Source organism: Motacilla alba, chromosome 5 (genome assembly GCF_015832195.1).
Source record: "Motacilla alba alba isolate MOTALB_02 chromosome 5, Motacilla_alba_V1.0_pri, whole genome shotgun sequence".
In the NCBI taxonomy this organism is placed as follows: Eukaryota; Metazoa; Chordata; class Aves; order Passeriformes; family Motacillidae; genus Motacilla; species Motacilla alba.
Window position 1 is genome coordinate 32979374 of NC_052020.1, and position 24493 is coordinate 33003866.

At 36.6% G+C, this 24493-nt stretch overlaps 1 protein-coding gene across 1 annotated transcript in view; it reads left to right on the forward strand.

The window, feature by feature from the left end:
- AQR (aquarius intron-binding spliceosomal factor) overlaps positions 1 to 24493 on the forward strand; it is a 48128-nt gene that overhangs the window by 15495 nt on the left and 8140 nt on the right. Inside the window, exons 15-30 of the mRNA XM_038138144.1 lie at positions 349 to 469; positions 3299 to 3440; positions 4144 to 4322; positions 6084 to 6251; positions 6686 to 6855; positions 9943 to 10184; positions 11680 to 11823; positions 12301 to 12370; positions 13314 to 13424; positions 15523 to 15632; positions 16946 to 17081; positions 18734 to 18943; positions 19752 to 19889; positions 20747 to 20818; positions 22228 to 22415; positions 23233 to 23404. Of these exons, the coding sequence (XP_037994072.1) occupies positions 349 to 469; positions 3299 to 3440; positions 4144 to 4322; positions 6084 to 6251; positions 6686 to 6855; positions 9943 to 10184; positions 11680 to 11823; positions 12301 to 12370; positions 13314 to 13424; positions 15523 to 15632; positions 16946 to 17081; positions 18734 to 18943; positions 19752 to 19889; positions 20747 to 20818; positions 22228 to 22415; positions 23233 to 23404 (2373 nt within the window). The remainder of the gene's footprint in view (positions 1 to 348; positions 470 to 3298; positions 3441 to 4143; positions 4323 to 6083; positions 6252 to 6685; positions 6856 to 9942; positions 10185 to 11679; positions 11824 to 12300; positions 12371 to 13313; positions 13425 to 15522; positions 15633 to 16945; positions 17082 to 18733; positions 18944 to 19751; positions 19890 to 20746; positions 20819 to 22227; positions 22416 to 23232; positions 23405 to 24493) is intronic.

Below are 24493 nucleotides of genomic sequence, written 5' to 3' on the forward strand. Positions count from 1 at the left end.
TGTATTAGTTAGGTACTGACCGTATTTTTAATGGAAAGTAAGGTAAGTTTTATTTGAAGTTGACTCTCTGCTGAGCCTTGACTGAGCATTTTCAGTTCTGTTGTGCCATTTTTGGTCTGCTGAATATCCAAAGGATTGTTTGATTCTTGTACTATGACCAATAGTTGGACTATGTGTTTGTTCATCTTCTGATGTCACTGTGTGCATTTGGTTGTATTAAAATACTTAATTAGAAAAATATTGATGGAGAAAATTCAAGTGACCACCTTATGAATTATTGTCTATGTTTCAAAAGTATCTTTATTGTTCCCTTTTGACTCAGAGGTTTGAAATGCTTCCTTTCTTTAGGTTTCCCGTCATGAGCGACGAATATCTCAAATTCAGCAGCTCAATCAGATGCCTCTCTATCCCACAGAGAAGATTATTTGGGATGAAAATATTGTGCCAACTGAATATTACTCTGGAGAAGGTATGATTAGTAGTTCAGTAAATGCTGAATGGAGCAGTAAATGCTGCAATAAAAAAAGGAGTTCTGATGTATTATGTTTATTCTGGCCAAGAAACTTACACATGGTACTTTGGCATATTCCAGTATCTTAAAGTAAGATCAGGGTTTTTTTTTCCCCCAGTTATGAGTCAGGAACTCTTGAGTTTAAATTGTTAGCAAATAAATAGTGGAATAAAAGAAAAATCCAAAAATCTATTTTTACACAAAGATGTTTATTTGTTTCTGGATGGTGGGTGTGCTGTACTACCAGCTGAGGCACAGGCAAGGTGAAAAAGGTTGGAAACAGCAGCAGAAATGCTGTTTTCTGTGCTTTGTGCTGAAGTATGCTCAAGTAAGCCTTTCTAAAAAGGGGGAAAAGGTTCTAATGGGAGGAAATTAACACCACTGATATTACTTCTGTTTCAAGGGAAATGTACACATAGTTACTGAAAGGTGAGTACTTTGAGAACCTAATGTGCTCATGATCAAGGAAGTAAATTACTGGTATTGCAAACAGGAATCATGTAATTTTAAGGTTTGCAATCAACAGCACAGGTATTTTTGTTCAACTACTTTTAAAAACTGTTCTAATGTAGATCACAAGAAATTGTATTAGAAATGTGAAAATTTTAATTTGAAATGTGCCAATTTCAAGTAACAACATATGTCTCCACAGACTAATATAAAGTTTGTTTTGGGTATTAGCAGCCGGTATTCCATACCCTTCTCTGTGTAGTTTTGATTTAGAGGGGTTTTTTTTGCATAGGTATAAGCTGTAAGTTCAGCTGCTTGCCATAAATTAGTCTTTTTGGATAAACTCTTTGTGAAATGAGTGTTAATGAGAAGAAAGAGATGACCCCCTTTAGACAGGCAGGGTTGTAGACAGCAAAGGATCTTTTTTCAACAGGGTATGATACAAATGTCATCTAGAGATGTGCTCTAAAAGAGGAAAAAAGGTATTTTGCTTTAATATTATGCAGTTTGTTAAAAGCTGATTCAGGTTCTTCTGCTGCTGATGTTTAACCTTTAAAAAAAGGGAATAAAAAAAGAAACTACCCCTCTTCCCCTGAAAAAAAACAAACCAAAACAAAGGAAAAAACCCCTAAACCAGGGAGATTGCTATAATTTCTAGGAAATTATTATATAAACCAAGTCTTTTTTAATTTTCTTTTTTGTTTCAGTGAACAGTACATAGGTTGTTCTAATTCTCTGAAACATTCAGGTTCTTAAATGCAGGTCAGGGCAGCTCTACTGTCATCCATCCTGTTCTGGCTGGTTGACTGCTTGTGCTGTGTGGTTATGTTTGATCAGCCAAATATATTAATGGCAATATGGCTTACAGTGGGGGTGGAAAGGGAGGGGCAGGAGGAGAAAGCAGCTCATCATTGTGACTTTTAAAAGAAATTTTGTTAATGATGAAATGTAATTTTGTCAAGTAATGCTGGTTGCTAGTGGAAACATTGCCTCCTGTGATGAATACTTTTGGAATTGTGGTATTGATGGTGCTGTTGTGAAGTATTTCTTTTGCTGTCAGACTGTTACAAGTATTTTTTTTCTATTTTGCTTCTCTCAGTTTTCTTTGCTTCTTAGTTTTCAGTTTCTCTTTTTCAGCTCTTTGTATTCTTCTGTCCTGGTTTCAGACAGTGTTGGTTTTAGGATCTTTCAAGGAGGCTTTTTGTGTTCCTAAAAGTAATTAAATAAATTTGGTCTAAAATTTATGTAATTTAACTCAAGAATGTTAGGAGTATTGTTTCTATTTCCTTTTAGAAAATAAAGGAAAAATAATGTCTGTCTGAGTACTGTGCAGCCTTAAAGAGGTGTTGCTTCACACCCTGCCCTTTGTGCATATAACTAGCCTTACAGGACAGGTTCTCTTACTTGGTGTTGGGAAATGTGTTAAAGTATTTTAATACCATCAGGCTTTCCACAGTATAAATTACTATGTTCTGCTGCCTTTCTTCACTGCTGCTGTATCTCAGTGCATGTCAAAGTCAGTATGTGGTACCTATACCAGAGAAAGGTTTTAACAATGATACTGCAAGTTTCAAAAGCAAGATGCTTTCACAGGTCTTAAACATAGGTACCAAACTGGAATAGTAATCCAGTAATACTAGATGAGTAACTTACTAGAATTTAAATTATGGAAAATTTGCACCTGAGACTATCCTAAAACAATGGAAGAAGCTTTAGGACCTGTCTAGGAGTTCTAACACTCCTTGTGTAGTAGGATCTAATCTTCCTATGTTTTTCTTTCTCCTTTAAAAAACAAACCAGTAACAGAAACTTTAGAGATGTGTGTTAAAATTTGATTTCTTGACTTAAAGCTTTTTTCTGCATTAAAGGTTTTTATAGCATCTAATAAACATAAAGCATGGGAATAGGGGAATTGTTGGATGTTGCATGGTTTTTATTATTTTATTAGCCTTATTCATAATTTTTTAACGCTAACTTAATTGTTGCATTTCCAAAGACCATTACTTTGTTGTGCATTTGATTTCCCTAAACTTCATTTTGTTGTCTGAATACATTGATGGATTTAATATTTAAGTAGCTCACTGTATTAGTGCTAGAAGGATGAAAATTCCTTTAATCTTGTGCAGGTTCTTTTAGAGAGAACCTGAAAAATACATGCTTTTTAGAGGTGTGCATTGATAAAAAGGGTAGTTTTTTAGAGTCTCCAAGGATAACAGCTATGGCAGTTGTACAGTAAAGTGTGTATGTATGTGTGAATTCATAGAAACAGTGTATTAATTCATCTTTTTGTTTGTTTGCTCCTCAAATATCTGCTTCCTTCCTCCCTTAAATCCTTAGGCTGTCTTGCACTCCCCAAGTTGAATCTACAGTTCCTGACTCTCCATGACTACCTGCTGAGGAACTTCAATCTTTTCCGCTTGGAGTCTACCTATGAGATCAGACAGGACATTGAAGATAGTGTCAGTAGGATGAAACCATGGTAATATTTATTAACTGGTGTAAACCAGTCAGTTCACTCCTAATCAAAGTGTGTTTAGGAGTCAAAAACGGATACTGTGTGTATACTAAATACATGGTCATAAATGTGTTTATTACATAGATACTGTGGTTTGTACTTCTTCTTCCATAAGATGTTGTCATCCCAAGGGTTGATATTTTAAAAGTTTGTGGGTAGGTATCCCTGTAGGTATGTTTAAAGCATGTGAATGCTAACAAACAGCCTTAGTTGTGTTAAGATGGGTGAGTTAATTTTCCATGAGTATTAAGCTTTGGCTGACATTACAAAGTACACAAGCGTCATAAACTCCTCTGTTTGTGGGAGATGTTACTGAGTATTCTTGAATTTGCCATCTGCCACATTTTAATCCTCTTTTGGTTTGAAGGGTTTATTTGGCGTGATATCTTTTATACTCAGTACTTGCTTTTTGTTACCTTTCCTTTATTTTCTGTCTCTGTGAGTTTTTTGAATAATGCTAGCATAATTTGCCTTTGTTTTTTGAAATATGTCATGTTATGCTTCGATTCTAAAATGCAGGATTGCATGAGTCTAATTCAGTAGCACATAAAGTTAAGAATTTTAATTTTTCTTTAAAGTTACTGTGGGGTAATTTTTTCATAATTTAAAAAAGAATTGAATCTGTTATCAGCTAATGACTAACAAAATTTTGGTGTTTGTTTCTTAGGTTATCAGAATATGGAGGTGTGGTCTTTGGTGGATGGGCTAGGATGGCACAACCCATTGTCTCTTTCACAGTGGTGGAGGTGGCCAAGCCCAACATTGGTGAAAACTGGCCCATGCGAGTGCGAGCAGATGTTACCATTAATTTGAACGTCCGAGATAACATCAAAGATGAATGGGAAGGTATTTAACATGCTTTGAAATAAAGTGCTCAGAGTAGGTGCTCATCAAAATACATTTTGATATAGTCTTATTTGTGAGAAAATGAGGTTTTAATCTGTGACACAGATTTGTCAATCCTAATACATTGTTTAGAAGACAGTTACTCAAATTCCAAATGTAAGGAGTTTATATTTTCATAAAGTGAAGTTTGAAATAATTACTTAGACGTTCATTGGGAACAGAATGTTTATTACTTCAGACCAATGTCAGTCAGTGACCAACTGTAAAATGCTGTCCTTTACAGGACTGTGGAAAGTTACCTTAGCATTTTGAATGATGTGTATGCTAAAAATGTCATATTGAAAAGTATGGGGAAGGTGATATCTCATACACAAGTGGAGAGGACAGATTTTTACTTAATTCAAACCAGTGCATTTCAGCAGTTTACAGTATGTTTGAATATTATGAAGTGCTGACTGTACCAAATACTGTTTCTTGTAAGTATCCACAGGCGACACTTCTTTTGCTTGGGGATTTGAACTTTAGTTGACTGTGTTGGCAAGTGACATAGAAGAATGCAGTTGTACTTGTATTATCAGTAAATGTCACTCCTTTCTCTTTTGTTAGAGAAACCTGATAAATGTGCTGGAGCTGCGTAGTGTGATTATAGGTCACGTAGCACAAATGCTAAAGCTGGACTGTGTGATAAATGAGCAGATGCCAGTTTGGGGCTGTAGATTCCTCTTAAAGTAGAAATCTAGGAGGATGGCAGAGAATTCACTATACTGAAGGTATCTATATAGTGATGCATGTAGCTTTTTGAATATTAAAACAGCCTCTATGATTTGGAAAAAATCATTTTTTAACTAAATCAAAACTGAGATGAAGAATTCATAAATCATTGCCCGACTTCTGTTGAATAGTATCTGGTGCTTAATGAGGAATTATTTGTCTCATGAAAAATACAGCATATTTTCTGAACGTTGAAGGTGTCTTAGATCTCTGAGACTCTGGAGGTGTACTGGAGAGAAAATTGAGTGTTCAGAATTATGTTAGTGAATTGGAGAAGCACCATTTTACAAGTAGGATGTTGTTCAACAAGGATGATTATTAAGCAAGAACAAGTCACTGTACAAATACATGTTGGGGGAATAACTTACCAGGCAGTACCTCTGCAGAATGGAAAGATCAGAGGTCATCATTACCCACAAGTGAATGTGATTCCTCAGCATTGTGTTAGTGCTGAGGGAAAAAGACAAAACCTGAAGTTATATTGGAATTTATAAACTGGAATGTTACAGTAAACAAGTAACTTGATTAAGTGACCTTTTCCTCTATTAAATAGATAACTAAAGTGACTTGGTTTGGGGTTTTGTGCCTAGTTCTAGGCACTGCACTTAACCTGTTGTAAAAAAAAGAAAAAAAGGAATTGGAGGTTTGTCCAGAGGGAAGCAATGAGAATAAGAGATTAATGCCACACTTCTTAGAGCTAATTGAAAACAATTAGGTAAAAATAACTAGAGTAAGATTATTGGGAGAAGAATAATCTTGAAATAATGTTTGTTCTTATGAAAAAAGCATTCAACTTTTTATATCTATTCTATCAGTGGCCTGTAGTTTTGTATTCTCTAAGTTCAAGGCATATTTTGGAGCAAAACAAAATATATACAGGTGGGATTTTATTTAAAAGAAATTTGAGTGCGTTCTTTTATATACATGTTAAGGAGTTGATGAGGACAATGCCATTCAGTCAAATCCCTGCCTGTTCCTTTTGGGGCTCAGGTCTGCGCAAGCACGACGTCTGCTTCCTGATCACGGTGCGTCCCATGCAGCCTTACGGCACCAAGTTTGACAGGAGACAGCCTTTCATTGAGCAGACTGGACTGGTGTATGTCAGAGGCTGTGAAATTCAGGGCATGTTGGATGAGAAGGGGCGTGTTATTGAAGAAGGTATGATGTACCAAAACTTTTTCAAGAGATTTATCTTTTTTTTTCTGTCTCTGGTTTTTTTTTTATTTTTAACAGCCTAATTGATAATTTTTCTCTCTTTAAAAGAATGCTTATTGAATTAGTTACATACATGGAAAAAAACAAACTAATTCCATAAGCAGCCTGAGAAAGGTTAACTAGTTTCCTCTGGTAAAATCTGATGTAGCTACGTTAATTAAGTAATTCCAGTATTGAGTTAAGGAGTAAAATACATTCTGTTCAAGAACTATTAGAATAATGCAGTGAAAATATGTCCATTGCTATGCAGAAATTAGTTTCATCATACGTATTTGTCTGAATTTCATTTGAGGAACAATTATGGATCACTTATTTGAATGATAATTTGCTTTTAGCAACTGAGTCAAATTCTAATCTTGCTCTTTTATTATGGGCAGGACCTGAACCAAAACCAAGACTTAAAGGTGATTGCAGAACTTACAGAGTATTTCTGGACCCAAACCAGTATCAGCAGGACATGACCAATACAATCCAAAATGGGGCAGAAGATGTCTATGAGACATTTAATATAATAATGAGAAGAAAACCAAAAGAAAACAATTTCAAGGTAAGATACTTGCTTCTTAGGCCAGAGGGATGGAGTACCTCTCCTGCAGGGAAAGCCTGAGAGAGTTGGAGTTGTTTAGTCTGGAGAAGAGAATGTTTCAGGGAGATCTGACTGCACCCTTTCAGTAAAGGGGGCTTATAAGAAAGATGAGGACAAACTTTCTCATAGTGGTAGTACAAGGGGGATTGTTTATGAACTAAAAGATGGTAGATGCAGACCAGATATAAGAAAAATATTCAATGATGAGGGTGATGAAATGCTGGAACAGATTGCCCAGAGGTGGTAGATGCCCCATCCCTGGAAATTTTCAAAGTCAGGTTGAACAGGGCTCTGAGAAACTTGGTCTGCTTGAAGATGGCCCTGGTCATTGCAGGGGGGGTGGACTAGATGAACTTTAAAGGTTTCTTTCAGCCAAAACTACTGTATGATTCAGCCTCAACAGTGCTGAGCAGAAAGGAAGGAGCCACTTCCCTTCACCTGCTGGGCAAATTTGTACTGTAGCACGAACAAGGTGGTGTTGGCCTTCTTCACTGTGAGGGTGCATAATTTTGTACACCTAAAATATTTCTTACTCAGTTTCTTTGCTTTTTAGACCTCTGAATCATTAATGTTCCTGGAGTTTTCCATTTTGAAAATGCAGCATGAATGAAAAACTGCATTTCATTTGGTGCCTTAAAATCATGCACTGAAGTGATTTTCATTTTGAGGGATTCTGTAGCAAGTTCTGTGTAAATAGATTAACAGGTAGGCAGGAAGACTTGGACTTTTTTTCCTTTCTGTATCTACAAAGATAGCTCTGGTGTAAAGCAGTAGCTTGCAGACTGCATAGACCATTGTGGTGCCATCATTTGTGCTGTGTTCTTCCAGCAAATTTACAGGCAAATCCCAATGCAAGCCGTTTTATGCTGGCATTTATGAAAGTCTCATGCCTTCATTTTTCAAGACAATCTAAGGTATTTCCATATTTATCACATTGCTGACAGTTTAGGTGCATGCATTCCATGTAATTTGCAAACCTTTCTGACTTCAGCTGGAGAAAAGAAAACAAAATGATGCTGTGATTAGTGTAGACAGTGTATGCAGCAGATGGAAGGCAGCTTGAAATTTAAAGCTGAGCTTCTAGGAGAGAAGACAAGAGAACTCTTGTGCAGTCCTTGTAAATTAAGCAGATGAGACAGCAGAGAAAGTGAAAATACAGTGTGCTTGCTGGAGGTGACACCACTGTGTCACTACAATTGGTCAGCAGTGTTAGTTCTTACAAGAATGAATGTTACTATTTTTACATGCATAGAAATTACTTTTTGAAAAGCTGAAGCAAAGTTTTTGTGATGTAGAAGCACCACATTTGCTGTTAGGAACATATTTCTTGCTTCCTCTTAGAAACTGATCACTGCATTTAGAAATACTACCTGAAAATGTGACATTGTCTGATTTCATTGTGCTTTTCTTAGCACAAACATATTATACCGTGCTTAATTTATGTTTGAGCCAGAAGTTCTTTTTCTATATTTGCAACAAAAAGATAAAAATTCTTACTTAATACGGGACCTGTCTATCCATATATCTTTGAAGTAATTCAGGCTTCAGAAGTGCTAAGATGCCTTCAACTTCATAGCTTTACAGGTCTGTCACAGAATCCACAGCATTATTGTGACTGGAAGAAACATATTCAGAGAGTGATTGAGTTTAGAGGGACCTTTGGAGATGGTTTAGTCCAAGACCTGTTTAAAGCAGAGTCAGCTAGAATAATTTGCTCAAGATCTTGTGACTGTGTAGTTGGAATTGGATATGTCCAGTGATGGAAACTACGTAGCCAGTCCAGACAACCTGTTTCAGTGTTGCATTACTTCTACAGTAAAAATATTTTGGTGTATTTAGGTGGAATTTCCCGTCTCTCAATTTGTGTGCATTGCCCCTTGTCCTTTCACAGGGCGCTGCTGAGTGGAGTCTCATTCCATTGATCTTACTTCCTCCCGTTACATTCTTTATACAAATCACTCAAATTCTCCAATGCTCCAAGAGTTTTGTATTCTTGAGGCTGAACAATCCCAGCTCTCTCTGCTTATCATACAACAGATTTTCCAATCCCTTGATCATCTTAGTGGCTCTAGCTTAATTGCTAGACCCATTCCAGTATGTCTGTGTCTCTTGTCCTGAGGAGCCCAGCATTGGATGCAGTCCTCCAGATGTGCTCTCACCCACGCTGAGTAGTGGGGAAGAATCAGGACCTTAACAGAGGTTGACTAAGCAGGGATGGTGATCACATTACTTGACTCCTTGAATGCTACAACACAAGCAAGAAAAGAAAATCCAACCCTTTGGAGATGGATAATAAATGTAGACTATCTGAATAAAATTCTGTACTTTGATTTGACTGACTGTTCTTTTACAAGATTGGCATTTGGAGGGTCTGTATTGTATTCTGGTGTGGACAGCTGATGCACTGAGTTTGCCATTCATTTGTGTCCATGTTTGGTGGCATAGGAAGTCAGAGGATCTGGAAGTCAATGCAGATACCTAGTGACCAGATGACAATTTCAAGTGAGATGGTTCTTCAAGGCTTGCCACTAAAGTAGCCCTTTAACAGGAAGGCTAAAATGCAGCTACCTCTTAGTTAAAAAGCACACCTTCTGTGCAAGTCTAGGGTCTGGAGCATTGGTGTTTTCACAAGAGGAGAAAGGAGAGAAAACTTACATAATCACAGATGCTTATATAAATTAATTTGTGGGTGAAGAGCAAATGCTTGAAGGGAGTTTAAGCTGACTGCAGGGGTGAAATTTATGGGCATGTAAGAGGAAACCTTGAACTACATGAGGATCTTCTATGTGTTTTTCCCTTGCTGTGTGTGTTCTGGGATGAAAACTTTACTGATGATTATGGTCATCTTTACTAGCTCTTAGTTTAAGAATTCTATGCTTTGATACTGGTGTTTTATTGCATATATTGACTCAGTCTAACCAAACACTGTCAATTAAAGAGTTACATTCTATAATCTTAAAACAGATTTGATTGATCTTCAGTATGATTTTTACTTGGTAAAAAGTCAGTCTCTTCAACCCTATTTTTTCTGGCTTTTCTTATTTACAGGCTCTTCTGGAGACTATTAGGAACCTGATGAACACAGATTGTGTGGTTCCTGATTGGCTGCATGACATCATTCTTGGATATGGAGACCCAAGTAGTGCACACTATTCAAAAATGCCCAATCAGATTGCAACTCTGGATTTTAATGACACTTTCCTGTCCATTGATCATTTAAAAGCTAGCTTTCCTGGGTACAATGTTAAAGTCACTGTTGACAATCCAGATCTGCATGTACCCCCCTTCAGGTGATCTCAATATTTCAAGTACTTCTTGATATTCTTGCTGAAATGTGTTTTCTGGTGGAGTTATGTTCAAGGGTTGAAAGGAGATACTCTTTCTTTTAAAAAAAGATAGAGATATGTTTAGATATGTAAGATTTAGATAGTTACATGATAGAGTTAACTGTTCAACAGCTAGACCCAGGACCAGCTTCTGTTCTATTCTGCAGAAAAATGCATCAGAGCATTGCTTGTAGATCAGCCTATGGAATATATGCTAAAAACAAAAGTATGAGATAGAATCAAGACGTGTAATACTCTCTTCTGTATTATGGTATCTAGCCTCCTCAAGATCAGGCTAGAGTATTTTAATTACATAGTTTCCATGCATGTCTTATTGAAACAAGCTAAGAACAGCAATTTCAACACCAGTTAAAATTTGAGCTTTTGGAAACACCGTTCAATCAACATAACGGATTAAGTCTGAAATCCCATAATGCTTAGTTTTAGAAATGATTTCTGAAATAAGATGCCATTGGCAGCTAAATGAGATTTACTCATTTTATTTCAGTGGTGCTATTGTCCAGCATTTTTAGACTTCACAATTCTGTCCCTTCTGGTGCACTTCCTTGAATTTTGACAACTGAGATTCACAGTACATAGTATTGGAGAACAGCTCCTTCAGCTGAAGAAACTACATCTTTTCCTTGTAAATGAATAAATCTGTGGAGGGAAAAGATGCCTCTCCCCTGCACCAGTCAGCTTTTATCATGGCTAAAGTGAATCTTGAAAAGTAGGGAGGTACTCTCCCAAGCTTTTTTTTGGAAGCACTGCATGGAGAATTTGTGTGGAGAAGGCACTAATACTGTATAATGATATAAAAATAGTCTGAAAGTATCAGGAAAAGATCTCACACACAGTTTTCCTCAATGACCTGCTGTTCAGTTTCAGTTACTCTATTAAGAGAGATACTGCTCTTTTTGAAGAGCTGTTGCTCTTCCTACTGCTACATTTGTCCTGTAAGAGATTATTACTGTTATAGGTATCTGCATTTTGGATGGGCATTGGCATTTCTTCACCTGCAATTTGTTTCTGAATTAGAGAAGCTTGCTAATATGCACAGAAGGCTATAAAAATTGAAGAGAGAGGATCAAATCTTCATCTGCTGGAATAGTTTGGAACACTGACACAGCTTATGTTCTATGACAACTTTTCTCCTGTCCCTTCAATTTTCACTTATGAACTTCTTGTCTTCAGTGTTCTTCCAGCTGGCTCTCAGCACTGCTCCTGGCTTTTCCAGTTGTGGAAAGAGTGTTTTTGACACACTTTTTGTTTAATCAGCTTCATCAATTCATTTGTCATTCCTTTTCTTTATTCTCCTTAAAACTTTGTCATTTGCAGCACTTGTTTCCCTGTTGTATGAAAGTTTGTCTTAATGGTGAGAAAAAATCTTTATCACCTTCTGAGACAGTCCATGTCATAGTGAACATGTTGAGCTGTAACCTTAAATTATGTGTTACAGGATAACTTTCCCAATGAAGGAAGGTAAAGGAACTAAAAGAAAAGAGGATGGAAGTGAAGAAAACCCAGAAGAAGCTAAAACACTGATTGTAGAGCCTCATGTTATCCCAAACAGGGGACCATATCCATATAATCAACCAAAACGGTAAAAAATGGATGGGAACTTATTTTCAAATGATAACACATGCACAGCAGTTGATTTTCAGAAATGAGACTTGTTTGTTTTATATTTGAATCAAAATATTCTATTGTCCCCCATCTGTGAAAGAAGTCCCTTGAAGAACAGTGAGAAATACTCTCTTCTAGTGATTTTTGTCTCAGGAATTTGAATATTAGGAAAGTAATACCTAATTAATTTTACAACATTTTCTGCAAATAATAACTAAAGACAAACAGGCTTTTAGATGGAAAGAGTTTGTTGTCACATGGACAACATGATTTATTGTCTTGCTCAGAAATTTCAAGACTGTTGTATCTATAGAAAAGATAGTTGTAATGCTGATTTAATTTGTGCAAAAGTTTGCAAGCGTGTAGTTCAGGAAAGATATAAACAGTTAATTGCTTTTATCAAACTTGTTGGCAAAATCTATCAATTATCTGATCTTGTTTTGCTTTGTTACAGCAATACTATTCAATTTACCCATACTCAGATTGAAGCCATCCGTGCAGGCATGCAGCCTGGACTAACTATGGTAGGAATGTTTTTAAGGATTCTATACTCGTATTTATTTAATTCTGGCCTTAAGTACATTCAGTGAAATACTAGTAATACTCCTTTCTGTAGCCTTGCTGAGGTAATTTCTATTAATAGTTTAGGGGTATGAAAAATTAACATTCAGAGGGTCAACATGCTTCAATCCTCACAAAATCATCCAGCAACACATCTCTGTATCCTGTGTTTCAGTGGCTGAAGCTTTCCACAGCAACTGAATTTGCTTTTGAAGTGGTTGGAGAGTCTTTAAATAAAGCAGGAATGATTTCATAACAATTTGTGATTTTATGTGTAGATGCTTATGAAAACTGCTATTCTGTGCTTATTAATCATGAAAAAATATTTTGAGATGCTTTCTTTATAGTACTTGGATACCTTTAAAATGTCTGAAGTGTCAGTTTTGGAATGTTTGTGGAATTGAGCCTATGAAAACATTAACTTTTATTATATGTCTCTATCATCAGTTGCAGATTTCTGAGTAAATAGAAGGAATTAACTCTCTTTCTTAATTTAATTTTTTCCTGTTCTTTATGTCTGTTTCACCTTATTATTTTTCAATTGTTTGTCTTGATTCTCTTTTCACTGTTTCCCCCGTTTAACCTGTTCGGAGGCTAAACTGCCTTTTTTCTCCGAGGATGTCTGTTTTCATATTAGTACTTTGTGTTCTGGATTACCATATTCCTTTTAGTCAGGAATCTGCCAACATAGTCTAAAAGAATCTTTTATAATATGTTGTATTTGGTTTGAAAGTTCACCAGAGCCAGGAAGCAATGTGTAATGTCAGTGTCATGTGAGATTGTTCTGGGTTTTTTCTTCCCCAGCAAACTCTTGTTTGTTTGTTTTTTTTATTGTGAAGTATTCTGATAAATTGTGTATTGATTTTTTTTTGGTTTTATTTTTTGTGTGTGTGTGTTTGATTTTAGGTAGTGGGTCCACCTGGTACTGGAAAAACTGATGTAGCTGTCCAGATAATATCCAATCTTTATCATAATTTCCCAGAACAACGAACTCTAATAGTTACCCACTCTAATCAGGTAAAGTGTCAATTATGTGTGGAATTTTCTTGTAATTGCAATATAGAAGAGCAGTAGGTATTGAGATCAGGAGTTTGAGAATTGCATTTGTTTCCTAACAATAGAAACTTGAGTCGACTTATGTGCAGTTTTGCCAGTTTGATAATGAGAAATTAAATTTTTGAATTGGAGCTGTGTGGTTCTAAACTATTTATCTGAAGTTTTCAGTGTATTTAATTGGTTGGAGGTCAAAAATAAGAAAGTATTTTGAAATAGTCTCTTTTTGGTTCTTATAGTTGCCCATGCATTGCAAGCATGGCAGATTTTTGCTAATTAGCTTTCTTAGACACTGGTTCTGTGCTTTATGCTCTAAAGGGAAAGCCTCTTCAGATGAGTATTTGCTTCCCATTCATAAGAGATGGAGTCTATCTGCTAATTTTTAAGTATATATAAAATAAAAATAATAATAAGAAGAAGAAGAAGTAGTAGTTTTTAAGAGTCTTACTCTTAATTTTTCCACTTTACTCTGCACTGGTACCATCTTACCTTGAGTCCTACGTGCAGTTTTGGGCACTACAATATACAAGAAACATAATGCTATTAGAGAGTGTTGAAAGAAGGGCAGCAAAGATGCTGCAGGACCTTGAGGGGCATATGAGGAGCAGCTGAGGTCACTTGGTCTGTTCAGCCTGTAGAAGAGGAGACTGAGGGGAAACCTTATTGTGGTCTACAACTTCTTCATGAGGAGAAGAGGAGGGGCAGACATCTCTTTTCTGTGGTGTACAGTGACAGGACCTGAAGGAATAGCCTGAAGTTGTGTCATGGGAGGTTTAGGTTAGATATTAAGAAAAGGTTCCTCATCCAGAGAGTGGTTGGGCACTGGAACAGAGTACCCAGGGAGGGGGTCACAGCACCAGCCTGACATTCAAGAATCTTTTGGATTCCTCTCAGGCACAGGGTGTGACTCTTGGGGTGTCCTGTGCAAGGCCAGCAGTTGGACTTGATGAATCTTATGGGTCCCTTCCAACTCAGCATGTTCTATGATTTTATGAAATCTGCATCTGATTTGGAATGATTTGTTTCATTGGTGGAAACCAAGGTCATCTGTTTCCTGGTCTCCCTGGTTAGCCTGTCCTGTCTCAGTTATGAGTTACTTTAACTGAACAAACCACTGGAAAGCATTTCATAATTTTTCATCAAAGCAAGATCAAAGAGTGGTTGAGGGGGTATTGTTTTGGTGAGAAGTTACAGCCTGGAATAACACAGACCAGTCTGCAATGGGTTGCAGGAGAGTGACAGGTTAAAGCTGGGAGAAAGGGTTGAGGACATGTCCATTGAGGAGAAAAAGAAGGAAATAGTTTGAGGCAGATAGAAGACTCTTCTTACCAAGACAAGACTTTAATGAGGACATTAACTTGAAATTGTACCCTGGGAAATTAACTGTATCTCAGCAGGGTATGTTTCCCATGCTTTGATGCTGCAATTTAAGATGTTTACGTGACTTGCAGCTGCAAGTGGAGCTTGCTTGTGTTTATCCTTATTTTCAAAACTTGATGATCCAGTGCCTACAAGCTTGCTCCCTTGAAACAAACAAGTTAGTTGATTGTAAGCCACTAGAGAACTGAAGAGCTTAAGATAGAAGAGGTAGCCCACCTAGAAGTTTAGTTAAGCAAAGTTCAGTTAGCCAAGATGGGATAGAGTCACAGTACCCGACAGTCATTACCAGATCATACTTCTCTAATGTACAGTAAAAGTTAAATTGTTTATTGTCACCATACAAAAATTGTTTGTGAGACACTTTGGTAAATTGATAGCTTTATCAACTAAGTTAACTATGTGATAGAATTAAATTTTACAATTGTAAAATCAAATGTAATTGTTATATAAAGTGTGCAAATAAAAGGGTGTTAACAGACTAATTTCCCTGTTGTCAAGATTCGGAGTTTCAGTTTTACCTTTGTTTTGTTAAAACAAAATTAACTTTTGTTTGTTTGGCTTCCATTTATAATAAAATAGGCATAATCTCCTACTCTACTTATAAGTAATTCCTCAGTTTTCCCCTGCAAGAGCCTCTGAACTTCTAAAAACTACCTTTTCTCCTGTTCTTGTCAATCTTTAGGCTTTGAACCAGCTGTTCGAAAAAATCATGGCTTTAGACATTGATGAGCGTCACCTTCTGCGTCTGGGTCATGGAGAAGAGGAATTAGAGACAGAGAAAGATTTCAGCAGGTGAGGAAGGAGATGCTAATGATAAACTCACTTGTATAAACGTGGCAGCAGGATGTCTCTCTTGAATCCACTCTACCTCCCATGCACAGGAGCTGTGGTGGTCAAGTTTTACCCTTCTCATATTATTCAATCCCAGTAACACAGAGTGCACTATTTTTCAGTACCAGGTTTAGTAATTTTGGTTCTTATTCTGTACAGAAGCCGTGCTCCCTTGAGCATCTAAAGGCAGAATCAGTCAGTTGCTTGTTCACAAAATCAACTGCTTGAATAATAGATAATTATATTTTTTTGACCCTTATACCTTTCATAAAATTAATCTGTGAGAGAATTAGAATAATAAGGTGGATTCTTAGACCTACAGGTTTTTTTGTTCAAATATGGTATCACTTCTATTGTCATGGTAATTTTGCATTAATAAACATGAAAATAAACTTTCTGCTTTGAATTCTTCTTGAACTGTTTAACCTTAAAGTTGCTTATTTCATTGATAACACATTTTGAAATATGCATATATAAGGAAAGCTATCAACTCTGTGTCAATACAAAGACTTAAGAACCTGTTCTTCTAAATATTTGTATGTTTGTCATGCATTAGTCCAATTGACGTCAGTAGGATTACACACATTCATGAATGTAAGCGGGGTATAATGGTCGTGCACTGGAAATATCTGAACTGTCCAGAACTGGATTATCATAGCAATACTTTGACTTCAAAAGCTGTAGTAAAAATTATATATAGTCACTAGAAGCTACCCACATATACATAGTTCAGTATTTAGCAAAATAAATGCCTTGTGATTTTTTTCTTTTAAATTGAATGCTTTGACGTAGTCAAATTATTCCAGAAATTTGATAGCCAAAAACTTACTGAAATGATGCCATAGCAGGTATTTATTTAGTAGTATCCATAGTTTAGCATATTCCTTGAACTGTAGTGTTCATAATTAAAAGGAGTTTTCTTTAAAACTACATTGTCTATTTTCACACTTTCTCAAGGTAACTCCACACCTGTGGGATATTTGTGCAAGCACTATGGGTTCTGGCAATTCAAGAGGGAGGGGTAAAGGTTGAGGAATGTATTTGAAAGTGGGCTGCACTACTGCAAGAACTTTATTTCTCATTAGCTTGGCTTTGTGAATTGTTAGGGCTCAGCTGATAAAAATAGTCAGCATGTAACAAATTCTTAGGTTTTGGAACAGGGTTGTAGTTGTGATGGTGTTTTGGCAGGGTGCTAGGATTTTTTGTGATCTCTCATTGTGACAGATACTATTTTGAGTTTAATAAAAATTATGTTATATGAATCTATTTTGTAGGTATGGAAGAGTTAATTATGTGCTGGCTCGAAGACTTGAACTTCTGCGAGAAGTTGGGCGATTACAAGAGAGTCTTGGAGTCCCAGGAGATGTATCTTACACTTGTGAAACAGCTGGCCACTTTTTCTTATATCAAGTAAGGACGAAATACTTTTGCAGAGACTGTATGACCTAAATACATTACAAAATACTTTGTAAAACCTGCAATGAATTTTTCAGATTTGAGAGTAAAAGCAAAAAGCATTTTCCTTGGTGATTCACAATACAGTAGCAGCTGAAATTAAAATTGCAGCATGACTTGCTTGTGTTGCTATTGTTTTAAATCCTGTCTGCTGACTCACCAAGTCATTGCTGCCCTTCATGAATGTTGGCAAGGATTCTAACTTGAAGTTTCTCCTTCAGATAGGAAAATCTGTGGGCTGCTTTATATTTTGGACAAACATTAGAGCAGCTACTTGATGGTCCTGATAGGAGGCTTTTATAGCATTAAATGCCAATGTGAAATCAAATGTACAGTGTACAAAATGGTATGTTGCATGTCCCTCTATTTTTTCAGTGATGTGGTCTACATTTGCAATTAGTGTTGCATAAGGAGCTTTACAGAGTGGTACTTAGGACTGAATGCACTTGTGGATGTTTTCTCAGCAGTTACTCTGGGCTAGCTTTAGTGTGGACCTTAACACTAAATGGACATTAGGTGTTGAAGAGTGCAAGGAACACTGCTAGAGGTCATCTTCTGGTTCATTTTCCCCCCAAATGAAATCCACTTGGTATTTAAATCAAAGTAGTGCATGTGGAGATAATAAAGAAGGTTACTTCTGTATTGGGTTTATGTGGCAAAGTTGCTGTAGGAATGACCTCTGAGAAGAGGGCAGGGGCTGCCCTCTGCAGGACCCAGCCAGCTCCAGCAGACCCACTGCTTACCAAAGCTGAATTCACACTGAAACTAGTTGTGCCACTGTGAAAACCTCTTTGAGAAGAGGTCAAAAACCAGCAGCAGCTGAGGGCAGAGAGGGGAGTGTGAGAAACAACCCCATACACCCAGGACAGAAGAAAATGAGGGGTCAGGAGGTGCTGCAGGCATCAGAGCATAGGTTCCCCATAGCTTGTGGAGACAGCCATGGTAAAACAGGTTTTGCACCTGCAACCAGTGGACAGGCTGTGGCAGAGCAGATACCGACTCTGCAGCCCATGGAGTTCCCCATGCTGAGCAGGTGGATATATCCTGATGGAAGAGGCAGTCTGTCAAAATCCCATGCTGGAGCAGGGAAGAAGTGTGAGTAGGAAGGAGTGGCAGAGATGTGGTGTTGTGAACTTGAATGACACCATTATTTCTGTACTGCTCAGGGTAGGGAGGAGGTAAAAAAATTGACAATGAAATTAAGCCTGGGAACAAAGAGGAAGTGGAGAAGAAAGATGGTTTTGGTTTTGTCTTTGTTGCTCACCATCTTACTCTGTTTTTTATTTTCAATAAATTAAATTAATTTTCCCTGTTTTGTCTGTGATGCTACTTGCTAAGCAATCTCCCTGTCTTTATCTCAACCCATAAGCTTTTCCATCTTAATTTCTCACACTGTCCTGTTGAAGAGGGAGAATGAGAGAAACTGGGTGGGAGTCTGTCAACCAGCAAAGCTCAACCCACTACAACTTCAAAAATGTCGTTCTGACACAAGGTCAAATGCTACCTAAGACATACCTTACTTCTGTGATAATTTTTTAATGCTATGCTGCAAGCCTGTATATTGCCAAAAAAACCTTATGGTATAAAACCCTCTTGCTTTGTTGTAGGTGATGTCTCGTTGGGAGGAGTATATCAGTAAAGTGAAGGTTAAAGGTGGGAAATTGCCAGATGTTGCAGATGTCTCCAGTTTCTTTCCTTTTCACCAGTATTTTGCAAATGCTCCTCAACCAGTTTTCAAAGGCAAATCATACGAAGAAGATATGGAAATTGCTGAAGGGTGTTTTAGACATATTAAGAAAATATTCACTCAGCTTGAGGTAAGACATGTAACTGTTAAAGGCAAGTGAATCTGGCTAATCCTGTAGAAAAACTGCACAATTCCAAAATGCTCATTTTCCCTACATCCTAGAAGAAATATACATGTCTAGGCAGCTTCATTACCTTGCAAGGTGAGAATTTCCACCTTTGAGAAATACAGGCTTGTTACACAGTAGGGGCAAGGGTCTGGTCTCTTTTAGTTGGATCGTGGGAAGCAGCCATCCTGCGTCTGCTTTCACTGATGAGGTTACAAGGACTGGTACACCTATCACTGCTCCTCTGATCCTCACATGGTCTTTGTATTTACAGTGAGTTGCCCTTAATCAGATAACCTAAAAGTAACAGATTATCTTCTGGTTTTGCCAGAATTGCTTAAGAGACTATTAAAAGTTAGGGTAAAGGTGATTTGTGTATAATTTGATTATATTATCTGTAATGGTCTTTCTACCACTGAATTTGATGTCATGTTACGATGCAGTAAAGTAGGAAAGAAGAAGATAAAGTACAAGAAAATTTTGGGGGATTCTGAGAGGGTTCCTGAGAATTATTTGAATATTTGTCTGCTAATTTATATGTACGTGCAGGGTGGAAGAATTCTTTCATAGGTTTTTACAATATTGTTTTTCAAAATACGCTAAACCTGGAAACGACAACAAATTATTCATATGGGATTGTTAACAGTACATACCCCCAGAGCTTTCTTGTCTAATTATATCAAGAAGGTGGCCACATAGTTTGAGTGGATTCATTTTTAAGTGATATTTTTTCATATTCTGACTTTGAAGACTTTTCTTTTGTCCTCCATAGGAATTCAGAGCATTTGAGCTTCTCCGCAGTGGCCTGGATAGATCCAAATACCTGTTGGTGAAAGAAGCCAAAATCATTGCCATGACTTGTACTCATGCTGCTCTGAAACGACGTGACCTGGTTGAATTAGGTTTCAAAGTAATGATTATGCTAGTGTTACTGTACTAGTTGATTTTGGTGTTGGTTCTCCCCTATTCCCCACCCCATTTGAATCTTGTTATCTGCCCCAAATCTAGGCAGTTAGATTATCTAGAGTTGCATTTTTTACCTTTATGTTTCAATTTTTAAATTTTACTGAAGAAAAATATAACTTCTCTAAGTAAAAGATTAAATCACTTTTAAGTTACTGTATATACAAAAAATGGTAAATAATGCTTTTTTTAAAAGTCAATTTTGCCATTTACATGATAAACAGCAGTGATAGGATTAATAAAATTGAGGCAGAACTGGGTAGAAAAACATGGCCATTACAGCTTTGTTTATCTAAAAAATTAACAATTTGAGGAAAAATAACTATGATGTAATGCTGTTTTCATTTTGCAGTGGTAACTATAACTATTAATTTAGTGCAATCTTTTATTCTGACGAAAGCCAGGCACCAGTAATTCTTTCAGTTTTATTTTTCACTGATCATGTACTGTGTTGGATCACAAAATGGCTCCTCTTTAGCTTCAGTGCAGAGATACCAAATTAATTTGCTCCACTGCAGAAAACTTTTCTCTTGTGGTTATGGCAAATAGGAAGCATGTAACATAATTCAGTCTTGGATTCCTTCTAGGTATAAGCCCTGACTGGTACAGAGAGATTTGCCATTGGTGTAGTAGGACCACCTATTTGGTAATACTGATATTTTGCCTATAAGGTGAAATCCTGCTGTAACTGTCCCACCCAGCAAAATCTGAAGGAGTAATAGATGCTTTCTTTTGGTAGGCTGAATAAATACGTTCATTTGTGTTACTGTGTTTATGGACATTGCTTTACTTTTTTTTTCTCAGTATGACAACATCTTAATGGAAGAGTCTGCTCAGATTCTGGAGATAGAAACCTTTATACCTCTCCTGTTGCAGGTTAGACTTGAAACATAAAATATCTTTAAAAACAAAAAGATAAATAAGGCTCTGGTTCTTGAACAATATTGAATATTAAAATGAAAAATATCATGTGCAGGAAGTAACCCAGAACTGCTATTTGCTAGTAAGAGCTTTCATATTGATTATGAAATTATTTTATTGAATGAAGTAAGCATCTTACAGTTTTTTCAAACTTGTAAATGAGCATTGATTAACCAGATGCATCTGGCAGTTGAGGGAAAATAGGTGTATGTGACCAATGCAGAAACTGAAGAGTTTGTATAATTAGAGTAGACCATTTCACCATAGAGGCATAACCTGGGGGTTATTCCATGAGTTTATTTATGTGAGGCGTCCAAATAGTCCTTGAAAATTGAGTGGGTTTTAATTTTAACAAAACCTAAGGATCTAGCCTTCCAGAGTAGCAGTACTTGATTTCTTTATTTGCAATTCAGTGAGAAATTTTAAAAAACTTAATTTTGGGGAACCTCTTTGTCCAAGATTAAAATGGCTGATACGTACAGAACAACTATGTAGAATGCTTTGTCATCTCCAAAGCAGAAATTCCAGGAGTGGATAAAAAAAAAGACAGTAAGTTTTGGGTTTTTGTCTTTTTTTATTCTTGCCAATAAAAATTATTTCCATCCTCTTACGTTCTTTCTAAGGCGTTTTCAGGCTTGAGGAATTGGACAGTCCAGAGTTCAGTTTTCTTTCCTTGCTCTCTGATCAGAAACAGCTTCAGAGCTCTTCCACTTCAAGTGGCAGGAAAAGGAACTTTATGTTCTGTCTCAAAGAGTGTTCCCATGGGGAAAGGTAATTATCACAGGAGTGTGTAATGAGGATCTGACAGTAGGAAGTCTCTGGAATGCTAATTGTGAAGAGCATTCAGTCCAAGAGCCAAGATGGGAATTAGTTAGGGGCACATCCTGATCATGGAAAAGGCTATTTGAGAATTACAGAAGTAAACATGAACTACAGAGACACTTGAAAGGCAGGTTCAGTGTTGCCTCAGACATCTGAAGACTAAAAACTGTTTCAGATGCTTCATATTCACTACCTCAGAATCCAAAAATAAAGTTCAGAGGACAGTTCTGGGTTAACTGCTATTACTGTGTAGTAATCAGGGGTTTTAGCCTTTAAAGCAATATAAGATGGTCTTTATTCTGATATTTCTCTACTAATTTTAGTAGATAAAGGTACTTTTTTTATAAGAAAAGAGACTTCATTTACAATTCTACTCTCTGATTGGATGGAAGCTACTAGTCTTTAAAAAGACTGAACTTCATTTTAGGTTAAAAACAAATGTTGAAGGGCTTATACAAAGGCAGACAATGACTCATTTTAATGTATTTTGAGTGCCTTGATTATATTGTAATAGTTGCAATAATGTAACTGTTCAATTCTAGAACCCCCAGGATGGATTCAGTCGTTTGAAGCGGTGGATTATGATTGGTGACCATCATCAGTTGCCACCAGTCATTAAGAACATGGCTTTTCAAAAGTACTCCAACATGGAACAGTCTCTTTTTACACGGTTTGTTCGTGTTGGAGTGCCAACTGTTGACTTGGATGCACAAGGAAGAGCAAGAGCAAGGTAAGCCAGAAAATGCTTTGTCTAGCTTGAAAGAAAGTAACAAGTTAAAAATAAGAGAAGGGCACATAGCTATGTAAACTGGTTTTTATTGTTAGGACAGGAGTTTGCAAAGCTGGAATTTTAATTTCAGCTTAGACTAGGGAGGCAGATTTTACTTCTCTGAAATGCAATCAGATAATTTCTTCATTGTTATTTTTATATAGTAGTATAAAAATACCTCTGCTGTTGCATGGATACTTTAATGAAAATTATATTCAAAGGTACTTATTCATCTTAAGTGTTTGAGGTTTTCTTACAAATGAGACTTTGCAGAAGCTTTCTTTTCTAAACTAACATTTAGTATATTCCAAGTTAAATGAAAAAATCTGATATATTTAGTGTTGAATATATAATAATTCCCATAAAGACTGTAAGAGGCTGCATTTCTCTAGTATTTCAGGAGAGATGTATCCAGAGATTGGACACATTCAGGTTGTCCTCACAAGAACATAAAATCTTTTTCATAGTGAAGGAGATATTGCAAAATTTGTAGCTTGATCAAGACTTAAACAGACTTAAACCCAAATGTGCAACATTGACATGGCATCTGAAGTTTTCAGTGAGAGAGAACAAAACAGAATCACAACCCAGAAATAATATTGCTGGATAGATTGTTCGGGTGTGTTCATTTATATATGTACAGGCTGCCTAGCAGAATTACTCTTTTCACTGAAAACCTGCAGAAGCCCCGATCTTGTATGCATGTAAACTCTCTTGAATGAGTTAAAGAGCCTGCTGTAGCTCACTCTGTGCTTTGTGTCTGTGTGGTTTTGAACAGTTTGTGTAACCTCTACAACTGGCGCTACAAGAACCTGGGTAACCTGCCTCACGTGCAGCTCCTGCCAGAGTTCAGAACAGCCAATGCTGGCTTTTTGTATGACTTCCAGCTTATAAATGTAGAAGACTTCAATGGTGTAGGAGAGTCTGAACCCAATCCTTATTTCTATCAGGTAAGAGAAGTACTACATGTGTTATTTATAAACCTCAATAGGGCTTGTTAGATCTGCAATGAAGACAGACTATCAAAAACAGTAACTGACATTCAGTTCATGTTCTCTGATAATTGAATCATGTGTATGATTTTTTCCTCCTTTTAATGAATTTTGAATGTTTAAAATGAAAACATTATGTTGAGGCTTTTGCTCAGTGTATTACTTTGTTTTCTCATTGTTATGGGGGGGATGAGACTTGGTGTAATTCATTACAAAATGTAATTTTGACCTAGAGGCAAATTAAAGTCCACTGTAATTCAGCTGTACCACGATACTGGAAAAACAGTAGCACTTTCCCTGAACACAAAGAATTGAAGTTTGCTTGGTTGCTCATACCTGAGTTTGAAGAGTCACACTGTGTTATTTGTTCTATAGGTAGGAATGCTAAAATGCCCATTCAATAAAGAATAAAACAGCACTGCTAGTAATATACATAAGAGGCAAAGAGACATTGAGGATGAAGTAAATTGCCAAAAAACCTTAATCTTGGAGTTTCTCAACTAGGTTTTCAAACTCTCAACTAAATTTTGAAATTAAGTCATCATCAACAGTCTCTATCTTGATTTCCCTTAAATTAGGAAAACATTTTACACTTGTTGTGAGATGCTTATATTTTTAGTCCTTTTATTTTTCTTGTTTTAAAAACTGGTGAAACAAACTATGGTGCCTAAGATAGCAAACTTGGGCTTTGTAAAAATTAGAGCTGGAGCAATGTGCAAGTTAAAGAGTTTAATTCAAACATGGAGTTAATATATTTTGTTTAATATTATGGAAAGCAAGCAATATACTTTATGATGATAATATTCCTGTTTGTTTTTCCCTCTGAAGATTACTGAGATTTATGTGAATCTTATGCTTTTTTTAAAGGTATGAAATATATTTGTAGGTTTTGCTTGGGTTCTTCTCAGTACTTTCTCAGTACAAATAAATGTACTGCTAGAGAAGAAAGCAATGGTTAATCATAGTCCACTTTATCCCATTGCTAGACTGAGGACAGAATTCTTTGGAGAGATCATTTTGATTTTGTTTTTGACACTCTTAACATGC